General features: G+C 35.8%; 1 protein-coding gene across 2 annotated transcripts in view; it reads left to right on the forward strand.

The window, feature by feature from the left end:
- ATRNL1 (attractin like 1) overlaps window positions 1-4,719 on the forward strand; it is a 542,514-nt gene extending 537,795 nt beyond the window's left edge. For both annotated transcript variants that reach the window (XM_052798371.1, XM_052798372.1), the window contains one exon: window positions 814-4,719. In XM_052798371.1, the coding sequence (XP_052654331.1) occupies window positions 814-938 (125 nt within the window). In that variant the 3' untranslated portion in view covers window positions 939-4,719. The remainder of the gene's footprint in view (window positions 1-813) is intronic.
- Window positions 4,720-16,966: the final 12,247 nt, after the last annotated feature.

Here is a 16,966-nt window from a genome sequence, read left to right on the forward strand (position 1 = left end):
TGTTGTCAACCACAGCATTTCAGCAGAAGTCAGTAATTTCTAGCGCATATGCAGTAAAAAGCAAATCAAAGAGTAAATTCTTAAACTACTCATTTCCTAAGCATGGCTGTCCCTGCCCTCTATAATACCCTGTTAAGATTATAACAGGTCGTGAAATATCAACAACTTAACCAGAATCTGCAAAAGAAGAGTTTTGGTGAGTTGACAACATTTAGAATTTATCCAGGCCGACAGCATCACAGTTCACTGTCTGTTCACAAATCCATGCATTCTGGAAAGATATTTTCTATCTTTTTGTTCATGGTAAATGCTAACTTCTTCATATTCCCAAATTAGGGAGGCATTGCAAAGGGAAATATTCAAGGATACAATTTTGTCTTAACTGTGGTCTCCATTTCTCCTTTATTTTCTGATTTGATAGTTTCATCCATTTCTAAATGCAATGCACAAATATTTAATAAGAGAAAATCCATGTCAGAGAGCTGCTGGTCCACCATAACCATAACCAAGAAAATGGTGATAAAGAGAGGTGATGCTAAGATCACAAAACAAATCAATGAGAGACTTAAATGGAACTCAGTTCTCCTGATTTCCAGTCTAGTGTCTTAACTGCACTTTTTTTCTTCCTCTGTTTCTTCACTGTTACCAGGTAGCATTTTAAAAAGTGAGAACTTGTTATCTAAGTCTGAAATAAAACTGATCACTTCTGGGAAAGTACAAAAACTTGGCATGAAACTAACCATCACACTGCTCTGGAACTCTTCTCAGGAAAGCTGGGTATTAAATTTTGTTTTTCCTTTATTTATCTTACAGGTCTTGCAATTGCAAGTGCACTGATAGACATTTCACAACAGAAGCCTGCGGACTGTAAAGATAAGAGTTCAGGAGTCAGAAATCGAAAACATCATCTTTCAACACGTCAAGGAACTTGTGTCTGAGATTCAAAAACTACAATTGTATATTCTGTAATGTTTTCTTTTTAAATGGCTTCCATTGAAAGCTATACTACAGCCTCAGTTTTTATGGAGGCAAATCTATGAATGAACATATGAGGTACTGTGCTCTGTTGTAGTGACACAGCCTACTATACCCCAAAGCAGAACAAACTTATGGTAGGTTATGAGTATGTTTGATGAGCTTTAATATAAAGAGTGGATCCTGATATCAACAAAATATGAAACAAAATACCTAGTAGTCTTAAACCTGAACATATCAGAGCAGGGAAAATGCTTGAACAGAACTAGGAAAAACTGTACATTGTTTTGTAATGTAGAAGAAAATTGTATAATTGAAAACTAAGCAAATTCCAGGAAACTAAAGGACATTTTTGTATAGCTTAATGTAACAAAGAGAATTGTACAGTTCTTTCCTTGTAATCAGCATTAAGATTTCTTTCCAGCAAGCAGGAACTAAAGAGGATAATTTGGATTTAGGTGTTCTTTTATCATTGCCTGAAATAGGTAGGCAGCTTTTGAATTTAGCATAGGTATAACCCAAGAACAAGTAATATTTGAAACATAATTCCACAAAAAAAACGTGATTTGAGCATTTCATGATTATTTTTCTTTACCTTTCAAAAGCCTCAGAAACATAATCTGGGCTGCAGCAGAGTGATGGGTGGGCTTTCGTGTTTCTGTACCTAAGAGTCTATTCTGAATTCTGAATGATATGTTTTACAAAGAGCACATGTGGGTCCTCCATGCCAGCTAACTGATTAGCAAAATTAATTGAGCATGGAAAAGCTTCTTCTGCAATAAAGTTTGCTTTTTTTTCCAAGATAGTCTCCAAGATTGCAAATCTAAGGAGAGTTTAACTTGCTGTTATTCTGCCTGCTCCCATTTCAATATTGAAATTTGCTAGTATCTATATATTGTCCTGACCTCCAAGCAGAAGAAATGAATCCCAGTCAGCACTTTGATCCTTGTTTTTATAATAAAGTATGGATGGTTTGGTTTTTTTTTTTCTCCCAGCTGCAGAATTTCATCTCATTCTCACTTTCACACCAGTTAAGGAATTACCCTGCATAACAAACACTAAATAAATAAATATTTATAAATCCAAGTTGCTTCCAACAGTGGTTCTCAAATCCAACATCCAGCATGGAACCTCACAGAATCAGTACTCAGCAACAAAAAGCAGATGAAAGAGTTTCCTTTCTATAGGACATTAGTCTTTTAGAGGCTCAGTCACCATGACGGATAACCTAGCAAACAGCTTTAATGGCCCTCAGTCTTTTTATTTACTCAAAATTCATGAATATACAAAAGAGTAAGAGAATGCTAGGGGGTAGGTAGCAGATGTGTCATATTCTCATTTACGCATTACACTTTGACAGCAGTATAATATGAAACTAGTAGTTTTGTACAAGCTTGTTGAAAGTACAGTTTCTCAACTCCAAATTTGCCACCGTACTAGTACAGGAGAGTGATACAGAGGTATAAATGCCTCATGTAATGATAGACTTTTGGTAAATACGAAAGATATAAAAAGATAATTGATGTTTACTACTATATCTGTATTTTTCATGTTCTTTTTATTTCATGAAGATGATGACATTTTACTGTTTATAGTTGACTACATAGTTACTTGCATGCCATGGTGGTGCAGTAGCAGTAATAAAGCCCTGTTGTGAGTTGTGTTTATTTCGTAATGCCATTCATACATAGAAGTACTCAGCTTAATTTGGATGAAGACTAAATGTAAAAATAACTATAAAAAGGAACGATTGTACAGTATGTAGTTATATCTTATACAGGAGTATTAGGTTGCATCTAACCATGACTGCTCTATTGTTTTGATAAATTATGCACTTATGAATTATGGTATAATTATTTCTTATGCTGGCATGATTGTTTCAGTATTTTCATATCTTAACATAAGATTATTATCCTAAAATAATGCCATCACAATCTTGTGAATTTTATTGCCTATTCTGACCTCAATCTCTTATATCTTAAAACTTTAAAAATTCCTTTTTAAAGCTTCTGTTGGGAACTTTCAACCAGTGCTACTTAGCATAGTGGAAAAAAATGGTCTTTTGAAAACAACCCTTTCTGTCAGTTTTAAAGCTGATCTGTTCAAATGACTATAAACCAATGGAACTGGTTTATATGATGCATACACTTATGAAAAGGAAAGAACCACTTGTCTGGAATATATTCCAAACTCTGTATTATCATCAACCTAAACATTTCACATAAGAAATATACAGTGTGTGTTTTGTGAATGTACTGGAAACCCCATACACAGAAAGACCATGTAGTCTTGTAGAACAGTTTTGACTGTACTCACTCATAAAGGATTACATTCCTCCGTATCTCAACTGGAGTTTGATAAATACTTGAAAAGCAGGTATGAGTTTTAAAGGGATTAAAATATTGTATTGCAACACTGAAGATGGGCAAATAGCTATCAGCCATTTTATTGTGTTAACAGTTAAATATGTTATTTTATTGTAGAAGAAAAGCATGTTTGCCATGGGATCATTCAGCATTTTCATTCACTCTGAGAATGTTTTTTTCTAAAGTGTTTTTCTTCTCCCAGAATCCTTGATTGCATGCAAATTAGTAAGGTCATATAATAATAAAATAAATAAATAAAAATACTTATATAATGGCCATACTTAAATACCAGAAGTTTGCCAACACATCTCAAACCAAAGTTTCAAAATAACTCTTACAGCCTTCTATTCGAAAGGTATTAAAATAGCATAATATGTCTGATAACTACATTTTGTTAGTTGTTGGCAAGTGCAAACTTTTTAGTAATGATCACTGTACATCAGATGAGATGTTTTATCAACTGTCACATTATGATTGCTTCATGAAAAGGCCAATTTTCTTAAACCCTGTTCTCCAATTTAACTTTTGAACTCTCTTAGAGTCAGAAAATGTTGAATGGCTTGTTTTACCCCTAATGTGATTTATGTTGGATGAAAAATAAACAACTAAGCGCTGTTCAGGAAAGTAAGCCCCAGTGAAGTTCTGACTGTCAGGATTCCACCTCCACTCCCTCAGTCCGTGGATTCTGATGAGGGAAATTCAGCAGCTATGAATTACTGTTCAAAACTTGAGATAGACTGGCCATGGTAGCATGGGTTCACCAGTACTTCAATTCCTCTCTGTACTTGTATATTTATATAAAGTCCTGAAACTACTTAAATCAAATTTGTGCACATATAAATAACACTTTAGAATACTTCCTTCCATTCATTACATTCCTATGAAATGTAATGAAATGCTAGTTTACCTATACAAAAAATGGTTGTCTATATGTTGCCACTATTCAAATTATATCTAAAAAAAAAAAAGGCCAAATTCTAGATATGTTAAAGCATGAAGATACCATTAATTAGGAGCACTCAGATTCATCTGGTTTGAAAATTTTCATAGCTGACTGCTCTCTTTATAGTTAGAGTCCCCTCTCATCTTCCCAAATCAAAAACATTTAGACAAGTTCAGACTGGGATGTGGAATTTGTTATGGGTAAAATTTGCAGCAATAATTATTTTCCAAATAATCTAATGTGGAGAGCTGGAAACCTGATGGTAAGAATTTTAGTTTGGGATCACTTTAACAGATGTTCAGTCTTTATGCATAATATCTTTCACAGTATTCATCTAAATTATAGAATCATTATGTATCTAATTTCATTACCAGTTTTTTAAAAAGCATCTGAAAGGTTTCTTGACAATAAAGGAAAAGTCTCTGTTAAAGGTAATTAACAATCCCTCTCTTTTTTTAAGCAAAGTTGTCCTATCCAGAATGCTTGACATTACTGGGGAAAATTAAATAAATTAACTCTATTTTTTCAATCTCTAAGGTGCAGCATTACCTGAAAAGCTGTAGTTTACTGATACTTATTTTGGATCATCTCTAAAGTAAAGTATAGAATACCTAAGGCTATTTTAGATGTTTATGGCAAATAATAGCAAAACTACTGTTGTCTACAGGTGGCCAGAACTTCCCCTATTGTCTTCAGCTGTACTTGCTTGTTAAATACTAATGAAGAAGAACAAAGCTGGCAAAAACAGGCCTTGCAGAACCTGGGCTTGTACAACTTGGGGCCATATGTTGTTTCAACTTTTCCTTATTTAATGCTATTTCTCTTTCAAAATGAATGCTTATATTTCTATATGACCGCATATACAGCAATATGTGGTCATTTCTATGGCTACAGATATTTCTGATGTAAAAAATCATCATCTTGTACATGTAGTTGAAATTATAGTGACCCTCTGAAATTTATCGTGAAGCTGAAAGGGGACTATTATTACCCCAGGCTTTCTTTCGTTGAAACTTCTTTGGTCACTAAGTTGAAGGTGAGTCATGTTTTGGTAAAAAACATCTCTTTGCACCTCTTCAGATATGTTAAAAACTTCCCTTTTCTGAAATAAGAAAGCAAAGGTGGGAGTGATGAACAACAAGGGAAAAAAAAAAACCACAAACCAAACAACCCTCTCTAACACTTACAGGAAGCATATATATATCTGTATGTATGGAATTACGTAATTGGTTTCACAGCTGATCTGAATCAGAACATTTTCTCAATTTCCTTACATATTCTCGCATATCGTATTGAACAGTATGAAGACTAACTGAATCAGTGACTATTTATGTGTATACTAATGGTCATTTCTTTATCATTCTGAGTGAGGATATAGAAGTCTGTTTGAAATACTATGTAGATAATGTTATCAATTATGAAGTGTTATCAATTATTATCCATTGGCTATCAGTAATTTCAGCTTGTCTGAGACTGAGTGCATAAAGTGAGGCAAATGTCTTCCATCCTTTTATATACTTTATTTTTTAGTATATTTTTCTGTAATAATAGTTTTTATGTGCTAAGGCCATAGTTAATAATACAGGAAGCTTATATGAATTTGGAGTTTGAGAGAATTGTTACTCATTTACCAGTAACTGTTTACCTTTCTATGTTATCATCAAAACAATGCTTAGCTATGTTCTTTTCCAATTTTAGCAAATGTTTTTTTCTAAAAGACCTTTTGTTAGACAAGAAGCAAGAAAAGAATACAATGGGGTTTTTCAAAGACAATTCTAGACCTAGAAGATATCTTAAGCATCTTATTCTACTGAAATTCTGAGTCATTTCAACATTCCTTTCCAGGTCAGTACTTTTCAAAAGTCATTGTTATGACGTGATTTTTAGTGGTTAACATGAAAAGGAAATTATTTTTTCATGTGAAGTCCTAAAGCTCTTTTATGATATCCAGTTATAAAATGTACTTGAGAAAAAATAAACATAATTTTGGAATATAATGTTTAGGATAACCAATATGGATGTTCTTATGACAAAACTCTACCCAAATTGTCTGTGTCCTAAAGTTTTCTCTCAGAAATTAAATTGGTTAATATTCCTGCAAGTCTCTTCTTCCCCTCTTCCCAGAGCACAAAGAACCAAACGGTCAGGTATAAAAATCTTTCTGTGTATATTAATACAGGTAATTTTGTTTCTGCTTCTAAATAGATGGTTGGAATATGGCAAATCATTTTTTCTGCTTTAATTTACCTGACTGAATACTTAGGAATGATAAAATTAACCTTACTAATGACATGGGAATATTGAAGATTAATTAATTAATATTTAGAGAGTACTCAGAGCTCTTTACGGATCTAAAAATAACAGTCACTGTGTGAGTGCTAAGTATGTTTTAGTTATTAAGTTATTCAGTATCGGATTTATTTAATAGTGCTAGATGTTGCAGTTTTCTATACCACAACTTGAGGCATAATTAAAAAAAAAAAAAAAAAGAAAATAAACATTTGAAGGCAGACATTAAATAATTCATACTCTGTGGCTTTTCACACAATAGCGGTCACAGAATTTGCTCTCAATTTCTCCTACTGAGGTCATTTTCCCATTGTTGGTAAATCATTTTACTAATCTACTCAACTTACTGATATCTTTGATTAATCAGGCTTCTCAGATGTCTGATTTTATGTTATTCGTTCTTTGTTTTTCTTCTTCAAGTAGCCATTCTTTTTACAGTACCTTCTGCTTCATTCACAGTTGCCCAGACCATAGGATCCCAAAGGTGCTCCACTATTTTGATATTCATTGTAGTCTGAAAATGTCAGTGATTGTACCATTTTAACCATGTTGAAGAATATCGGGGATAATACATTTCCATGCCTTAATCCCTCATTTATATTAAATGGGCCAGAGATTTTACACCCTCTTCATGCTCCATCTTCTTCATTGGAAATAGTGACTATGCCTTTTAAAAAATATTTTATGGAGTTATAAATTCCTCCAATGTAGCTCAAAGGCCATGATATAGCATCATAAGATTTCTTAAAATCTGTAAGTCTGCGTATTCATTCTGATTATAGAGTTATATCTTATCAAATCTCTCCTGAAAGTACTTGATATTTGGTAGAACTCTTTTCTAGGATGCCCACCAGTGTTATTGAACTGTTCCTGCTTTATTTAAAAAAAAAAAAAAAAAAAAAGTAAAGCCTTCTGAGGAAGCTTTATGGACTTTAAGAAAAAGACACGTACCACACTAGCTTTTACATTGCATTTATGAAAACCACCTTCCGTTGCTCTGAAACTTTTTCAGATATCTGAAATCAACAGAATTATTCTGTACAGCTTTTGGCTTCATTTACCTCCTCCTGCTTTTAATAATTTAATGGCAACCCTGTCAACACATGGCGCCAAGCTCTTCCCAAAGGGTTGTAATTGCCTCTCGGATCGCTTCAGAACTGAGCTCCACAAACAACTCGGGTCCATCCCTCTGTAACTTCCTTCTTTGAAATTAGAAGTTTTCCACTGTTCAGCAGGTTTGCAAGAAAATGATACCCTTTCCTCCAGGCATAGCCTCTGCCACCTTCTCAGGCATTAACATTCCTCATCTGTTCCACCATGCCCTTCCAATATTGTCTTTTGCATTGGCTTTCTCTCTTGGCTTTTCCTTTGGATTCAATCTCATCATGAAACCGATCCAGGTTCTGAAGGCACACAGGCCTTGCCGCATGCTGATCCTGACTCCTTTCCAAATTCTCTTATCTTTCCTCTTGGAAGTATGCTGTTGGTTTCTTCACCAGTTCTCCTACTGTATCTCCAATCATCTTACACTTAGTATCAGCATCGTCTGCACACTTCATATAGAAAACTTCCAAAACTTCAAACCTGTCCTTAGCTGCTACTCTGTGATTCCTGGATCCCTCAGAATTTGTAAATTTTATTTGTAGCATATATGTTTACTTTGACTCTGCTGGGACAAGGCTGTCTCCTGCACAGGCCTTTAAAGTTTTGATATCCAGCCAGTTGTTCCCATTCCCCTGCACTGCATTTTGGCTTCACTTGCACCATCTGCCCTCAAAACATTCTGTGTCCTCGGTGTCCCCTCTTTCCTTAGACCTCTGCAGTTTTATCTGCTTTCCCAAACTTTATTCAAGTGTTTTCTAAGATTTTATGCTTCTTTGTGAAGAAAAGGCCTTCAAATCCAAGCGATACTACTTTAATATGACCCCACTCCTTTAGCCTGCCCTGATTTTTACAGTCAGCAGAACTTTTGGAGTCACACATGTACCAAGGTATTGTGTTCTGTCAAGAGCCAGAGGAGATGTGCCAAACTATTGCCTTATTTTGGTAGTACTGTAGATCTGGGGGTTGTTTTGTGCAATACTTGGAGGGCGAGGGGAGAATGTTTGAGAAATTGAAATATTTTAAGTGAATTCATCATATTGCCGTATAGGTGTTCTCGTCTTGCTTAACCTGATTGCCATTTTGTATGGTTTGCCTCCCACTGTGCCTGTCCCAGTCCCATCAGAAGGAAAACATACAGCTTTATGTTCTCTTCACCACTGAGCCACTCATCTTACTAATAGTAAACGTTATGTTATTATTTAGTTTATTTTCTAAAATTGTATGGCTCAATGGTAGCTCAAAATCAGAACTTGTGATTTACCCTGTATTTGCTCAACCTTCTGTTATGACAAACTGCCTTTGTTATAAAAATTACCAACCCAAAAGGAGTGCATTGAAGCTTGGTTGGCTTTTGCCAGCTTTGCAAAACCTTGCTTTGATGGCAAACAACACAGAATTGCAAAGGTTTCTTTATTTGTGTTCCTGTGACAGTGCAATGTGCTAACAGTAGTTTTGCTGTCTGGGAAGATCAACTAGTTTGGTTTATAGACTCTAAAAATGAAGGCCAACAGGAAGGGCATCAGAAGCTGTACCCATACAGATTATGATTTCAACAACAACAAAACCGGCATCACTAAACTCTAAATAAGTAAAACTTAAAACCAGTAAACAACATGACATTTTGCTTTCTGATTTCTCACTTAATTGTTAGGAGTGTGATGTACAGGTGAAGTTCCGTTTCACAGGAGGAGAGACAAAATAAAGTGCTAAGCTAACTCATAGATTACCCAAAATGATACATTTGTGCTCACACACATACATATATACGTGTCTCACCTATAGAAGTGTTAGGTTGGCTCAAGGCCTGTGTTTTTGCTTGCAAATATATGATATCTTTCTGCATAAAGAGCGCAGTGTCCTCCAGGGGCTTGAGGAGTTTTCTGACTTTCCTTTCTAGTTTTACATAGACTGTAGCTAAAAGGGGGGGGTTGCTTTATGAGTGGATACCATCCTTAGTTGCCTAGGAGAAGAATGAGCCCCACTGAAATCTTTGAAAGTTTCTTCCAGTTAGACAGAAATTCATGGCTGTGGACTGAAAAACGATCAAGCAAACTGGATTTAGCATAAGAGGCTGGATGTGCCACTCCTGTCCTTCAGGTGCCAGAGTACTAAGGCCAGAATGTAATATTTAGATCAAGTTCTTTAATGGATCTTAGAATCACCCTTCTGAGGTATGTCAGCAAAAATTCATTGTTGATAGAGTAATGGCACAGGTTTATAGGAACTGGGAGCAAGCCCAAAGCTTTCCTGTGGTGTTGGGACTCTTTTTAAAATTTATTACTATGGTGTTTATCCTTTATATTTATTGGGATCATCTTGTTATGTCAACTGCATGCATTGTATTACATTGCATCAGGGTTTTGTATGCCAAAGATTGTAAGGATAGGTTTATATAGCGTAATGAAGTATGGTGCAGATGTCTCCAGCTAACTCGAGGTGAGTTACTCTGGGTACCAGAAGGGCACAGCTGCATCAGCACTGTACTGCACCCCTGCTAATAACTTACTGCTCTGCAGAGCTAATTAGCTCAGTGAGAGAGCACAGGATACTGGCACTGGTACAAGCCAGCTTGTTCCCAGCTAACTCAGGTAGTTCTGCACAGTGTTTAATTTCGCTGTCTAGTTTCAAAGTTAGCAACACTTGCTGGATTAGCCTTAGTGCCAAAGCAATGTAAATAACAGCCCTGCTCCAGGAATACGCTCAGTGCTATTGAGTGACATTTTTCTGCAGGATTTCTTCTATCAGCTGGTGAAGCAAAACAAATGTTAAGATATTTGTATTAGTAAGTATATTGTGCCCTTAAAAAAGTCAGTTACTCCTTCTCCTATGAAGGCTGGCACTAACTGATCTGTGGAATTTGAGTCATAGCTTAAAAAAAACAACAGTCAGAAGAACTGTGTACCAAAGAACAAGCAACCAAGGAATAGCAAATATTCCTTGGATTCCTTTTGAGCCAGGTTTTATGAAAGTTTGTTGCCTTTTTGTCTGCTATTTCAAGCTGCACAGTTACTCACTGTACCTACGTGTCTGACATTTTGTTAGGTGCTTCTGAGTAAAATGCTCCAGCTCCAGAAGTATTTAAATTTGTATCAATAACGAACAGCTTTCATTCTTTCTCTGTCAATGTTGGCATATGCAAAGCAAATTGAAAGCTATGATCAACATAATAAACTGAAACATCTATCTCTTCCAGTCAGCCATTTCCTTGCTATTTTTTTTTTTTTCACTTTAGATAAACAATCTACAATGTGTTTACTGAGGCTTGTACTGATATCCCTCAACGGTATAAGCGAGTCTACTTTTATTCCAGCAGACACAGAGAATAAGCCCACGGTGCACAGTGCGTGCAAACCCCTTTGAAACCTAAGATTATTTGTTCTCTGACTGTTCTAAGGTAATTAAGGAGCATTGCATGTTTCTCAATTAATGATTCCTCATTCAGCTGGGGATCTTTGATGCTAATTTGTTTTAATCAGGACAGAGACTGCTAAAAAACTAAACAATTCAGTGAAGAGGAACTAGGAATTTTTAATCAAGTGGAAAAGATCTAAATGCTATGAGGGACACATCCATCATAAGTTTTCGCTTCTTGTTCATTTAACTTTGTTCTTTCAGGTCTCATAAAATGCTGCGTTAATCAATGCAAGAAAGTTTGTTAAGATGAAGAAAGTGCGGTATTTTTTCCACCAGCTGATGTGAACATTTGTGCAAAAATGAGGTGCTGGAACAAGAGTTATGATATTAAAAAGCATTCACCACTGCTTCTTGGTTATGCGCTAATGTTATAGTTTCATGTTTTGTCAAACATCATGTAGGAGCTGTCAATCGTTGTGGTCTTAATATGTTGGGTAGTCACTGGAAAAAAAATGCTAGTTTTGTGAGGGATAGGATGCTCTCCATTTAAATGTTAAGTAAGTTTTTAGTTATTTTGGTATCACACTACATGCATTCCTTGGCCAAAGTGACCTTCTGTAATCTTCTGCTCATGGAATTAGTATTTCAAATGCTGCAGCCCATGCTACATGAAATCATATGGTTTCCAAGTAGACCATGTATATGCTTGATAAAACAGTGTTTTATTCCTAAGTAGATTTATTTATAGCACTGAAGCAAAAGCACTTCATGGTTCTGCCTCCTCCAGCTGCTTTACCAAGATAGACTTCGTGTCTTCCACCATGCAAATAGTACCAATGTGCATCTTCTACTCCTGTGGTTTCAACAGATGGGGGTGCTCCCAAGCCTTGGCTTCCAGGGGTCTTCAGCCATCTGACAGAGTTAAAGCCATTAAGGACACCTAAGTCCAAAAAGTTGGTCTTCCTGTATAAGCAGTAATTTGGCACCCATTCAATTAAAGGCAAATTGTAGGTGCTAAGGAATTTCCAGATCAGAAGGAGAGGCGTTTAATGGCTTTGAGGTTTTTAGTGTTAGGAAACGCTCTCAGATTGCTAATTCCCATGTGACCTCCAGCATCTTCCCAATTACTGCTTTTAATGCATGAATTCTGTTTTGGACTGGTACCTAACTTCTAGTTCTGAATTGGTTCCTGGCGAAGTGCTGTGTACTAAGCTCTAAACGCCAAAAATATGCAGAGAGCCAAGAAATCTAAATGGCTTCCTGCCATCTTGCCCTTCTTCCTTTCTGACGGTGAATCACTCTGTTTATTTTGTAGTTCAGGAGTCCAAATCAACCGAAAAATCCTGCTAAAAAATTCCTAATGACCTATCTTAAGGGTGAATGAACTTTATGCAATTTAATAGCAGCAAACTCTCTATTTTCTATACTTTTTTTTTTAAGCAAGCTTAAACACACCACAGCTAAAAGTAGAATTCTCTATGTTAAGTGATTCCTGTGCAAATGGAAGCACAGCTGTCTAAGAGTTTCCTGTAGAAGATGGCTTTTTTTCACTCAAAATCTGTCCGTACACTGTGAAACACAGTTCAGATGCTTGAACTTATGCTAATTGAAAGATCAACATTTTTCTTTCTTCAGTGAGTACCCTGCTCTTTTTGTCTTCGAGATGGCTCTCCCATGTGCAAAAAATGAGCTGTAATTATGCCCAGCTCAAGGCAATCTCAGGATCTAAAATATCCTGCCAACCAGTGTGTTCTCAATCTGCCTTGTTAGTTCACAAAATTGTGCATGTGCCTTTGCTACAGTCTCCAACCTGATAATGTCACATCATTGGGACAGGAAGCATTCTCTGATCTTATCTGAAGTGACACTTGCAATTTCAAGTTCTAGCTTGATGAGATCACATTGTCAGGGCTCCACGTAAGTGTGATCTTTCCTGATTTGCAATTGTATCTGTTTTGAACGGTCTTTACACTGTTCAAGCAAAAACATATGATAATGTATTTTGTCAGATGCAAGGATAATGAAAGGGTGATTTCATGTTTCCACTTTTAGAAAATCCAATTCATGTGACTAAATTCAGCCAGTTTTCGTACCAGTTCAACCCCATCTGTCTAATTCTATTTGCACTTGGAAACTCTAGTACCCGCAAATATGAGCATGTCAAGGTAGCTCATCCCCTTCATAAAATAGATGAGCCTTATTACCTTTAAACCTCTATTAATTCCATGAAGCTCAGGGCTATAAAATGGTTTACACATGCTAGAGTTGTTAAAACATATATTATGCCGTAAGTAAAAATATTTAACATAGTAAGAGCTTGTAAAGCTGAAGAATACTTTAAATACCGACTTCGTGTTATTGGCATTAAGAAAGGCTGTAATATTTAAAACCAGGAGACTATGAAGTCACATTTCAAATGGTTTTATTCATGACATTAGTTTCCTTCAGATGTACAGCATATGGGAAGGAAAGAGCTGTTGTGAATGCTGTATTTTCCTTTTCACCATATAGATTACCGAATCCTGTAACATCAAGTAAAAATAGAAGAGGAGAGAAATATCGCATATAGCTAACCTATTAAGACATCAGGCGTTTCTGAACAAAACTACGGTGGTAAGGTCCAAAGGCTTAGACCTTCAATCCCCATTTAATATGCATTATGACAGAGCCCTACATCAATGCAGACGACCAAGACAAAGAGCAAGTTTTGACACCTCTGTTAACAATAACATGATAGCATATTTATTTGTCTGGACTGTGGCAAACAGATCGTAGTAACAAGCAAGACAAACCGCAGCTATTTGACTAAACTACAGCAAAGCCAAAAAGTGAAATAATATTTATTTGTCCATTTGAAGTGCTAAAAATAGAAGGCAATAAGAATCTAGAGTATTTTAATTTCTTGAATATTAAGGTGAGACTGGAGTCTTGGTCCTGGAAGGCTGGAGGAGTGGAAATAGAGGACTTTCTTGGCAAGCAGTTTTGAAATCCATACAAAAGCTTTGACAATTATTTTTTTCAGTGGAATATTATTCCTAACTAGTCATGTCCAAGCCAGAGGAAACACGATTTCTAGTTTATTAGAGTTATTCCCATATTGCAATAATAATTGTATCCCTCCTACTACAAGATTAGATAAATATACAGTTTTGTTGTATATCACATACTGATATATGACCCAGATCAATCACTAAAAATTAAACTTAAAGTGTTGCATTTGGACTGACTAATCCTAGACAAATACTATTTCTTTAATAATGAATCCAAGCCCAAAATGCATTGTATTGTAAGGGAAGTGACAGTTCTGCCAAAACCCTACATACTTGCAAGATGCAGGCTCATGTGAGATTACTGTGTACTGTGCTGACTAAGAAAAAGAAAGGACAGAATTAGGTTATTGTGATGCTACCATATATATTTGTCCATTCCTGAGATGAGAGATGCATATATAGTGCTGCCTCTGTGCATCCCTTCTAGAGTCAAAGTGCTTTCCAAGTTTTGCTTGTATTTTGGGGACAAAGTAGGCAGATGCCTCTCTCTGTCCAATACGTAGGATATTAAAAGTTCTTTTACTGAATATTATCATATCGTATTTATCGCAAAGCTACTCAGATTAATGTATTTGAAGGAGAAAGCTGTCTTGCATTATTTCTAAGGGACTGGATTTCTTCTAGTTGCACGATGTGGTTCTGTATTTATTCCCATGATGATTTTCAAACTTTATGACTGGATAGTCTAAAATGTTATTAGATGGCAACAATAGCTTCCAATCTATTGCCTGGTCAGCTAGATTTTTATTGTTTAAAACAGCTTAACCTTTCTCTACCATTTTACAGTATATAGAGAGCTTATTCCAAACCCCTTTATGCTTTGACTGAAAGATGTATTTAGTAGATAGACTTCAAAAGGACTGTGATTGAAAATCTGCATCCTATGGAGACATTTGCAGTAATCTGTTCTTGGCCTAATGCTAGTTATTCTTTAGCAATGATCTGGAAGAAAATATAAAATCTCTGCTGGTAAATATTCCAGATGACATAAAAATTAGTGGAGTGGCAAATAATGACAGGACAGATCATTTCTATATTCTGGATTTGCATCATTCCGTAAGGTGAGCTCATCTGAACAATATGCATTTTGATACAGTCAAATACAAAGTCATATGCCTGGGAACAAAGAATTCCAATCACACGTACAGAATAGCAGAAAAGTACCCTTGAAATACAGTGATATTGATGAAGATTTAGAGTTTGTGATAGGTAGTGTCTGAATATGAGCTTCCTGTTCAATATAATGGCTAAGAGAAAAACATTAGCTTTGAATGGGTAGGCAGTGAATGTCAAGCAGGAGGGAGGATGAGTTCATGGTATGACTGAGATAATTGCTAGTGTTCTCTGTCCAGGTCTTGTTTTCACCCATTTAAAAAAAAAAACAACTGAAAACCAGAAAAGGTTCAGAGAGGAACAAAAGAATGATTCTGAGCCTGTGGTAAAAAATTCCAATAACATGTGATTTAAGAAACGTAATCTACCTAATTTATCTAAGTGTATGTTAATAGGTGTATTGATACCAGTCTTCAATATCTATGTAAAATAGCTATTTTATGATTGTGAAGAAGTGTGAATACGTCACTAAAAAGGGTATCAGTATCTAGTGGATGGAAGCTGGAGCTAAACAAATATGGACTTTAAATAAACCACACAATGTTTTAAAACTGAGGGTAATTGATTACCAGAACAATTTATCTAGGATCAGAATGTATCTTCCCCCTCTGATTATCTTTTTGAAAAATGTACTATTGTTTAAACAGAAGTTAATTTAAAATAGATTATCGTAACAATCCCTTTGGTTTTACAATCCATTAAAGAGACATTACAAATCTCCAAATATGACCCAGAATGCAGATTTTTGTTTGAAGAAGAAAATGTTTACAAAATGAAAGACCTATAGGAATATGTGCTTGATTCATTTAAATCTCCAAGAGAAGTGTTTAAAAGAAATAAGAAACCTCTAGTGGTAGCTGCAACCCAAATATTATGCGTCAGAATTTAAAAGGGAAACCAGAAGAGCAGTGACATGAGATTCTGTTAACTGTCTAAGCTGTCCCAAAATGCCAAAGGAAAAAAATAAACTGGGAAGGTAAGGCACTAAGAATTGAATGCAGTTACAGCATAATTATTGGCATATTGCTTATGATACACCTTGTTTATTGCCCTTTTTAACTTGCCACTGACTTTCTCTTTTTACCACTGAAATGTAGCCAAGATCGTGACATAAAACTATAGCCATTAGATAAGAGTTTTGATGAGACATTTTTTGAAATACTGGTATCACTGCTCTATATTTCTGTGGCTTGTCATGTGAAAGAAATGAAGAAAAATATTAGTGAGGCATTAGAAAATGTTTGAGTCTTTAGTAATGCTCTGTACCAAGTCATGCGAAAGAACTGCTCCCATTGCTGAAGACACACAAGGTAAAAGACATTAGTATGATAATGACACCAGAAAGAGTCAAAGGATGAAGGAGTAATGAGAACAGACATGTCAGAAGGATGAATAGGTGTGGTCATTAATTTCAGCTGAAGAGGCAAAAATGTAGATTCTGGCAAGATTTAGAGGACAAGTAGAGGCTGAATGTGATGCAATAGCTATAGGACAGACAAGAGTAGAACACATTTGGATAAGGCAAGAGAGAAGAGAAACACTCTTCCTGCATGTAGCATTTATTCTTTTTTACAGGGTAACACCTCATTCTGCTACAGGGTGAGCTCAGGGACAGAAAGGGAAAGAGAGCTGCCAAAAGGCAGACTGCTTTTGTCTACCAGGTATAGCTTTTCAAAAACTGCTCACCTCAGATGATTCAGGGTAGCGTCCGTTTCAGAGCAAATGATGGTAAATGCAATGACTGAACTACTTGTGAAAGAAAGTGCTTAAGT

This window comes from Harpia harpyja, chromosome 10, assembly GCF_026419915.1.
Source record: "Harpia harpyja isolate bHarHar1 chromosome 10, bHarHar1 primary haplotype, whole genome shotgun sequence".
NCBI classification, from domain to species: domain Eukaryota; kingdom Metazoa; phylum Chordata; class Aves; order Accipitriformes; family Accipitridae; genus Harpia; species Harpia harpyja.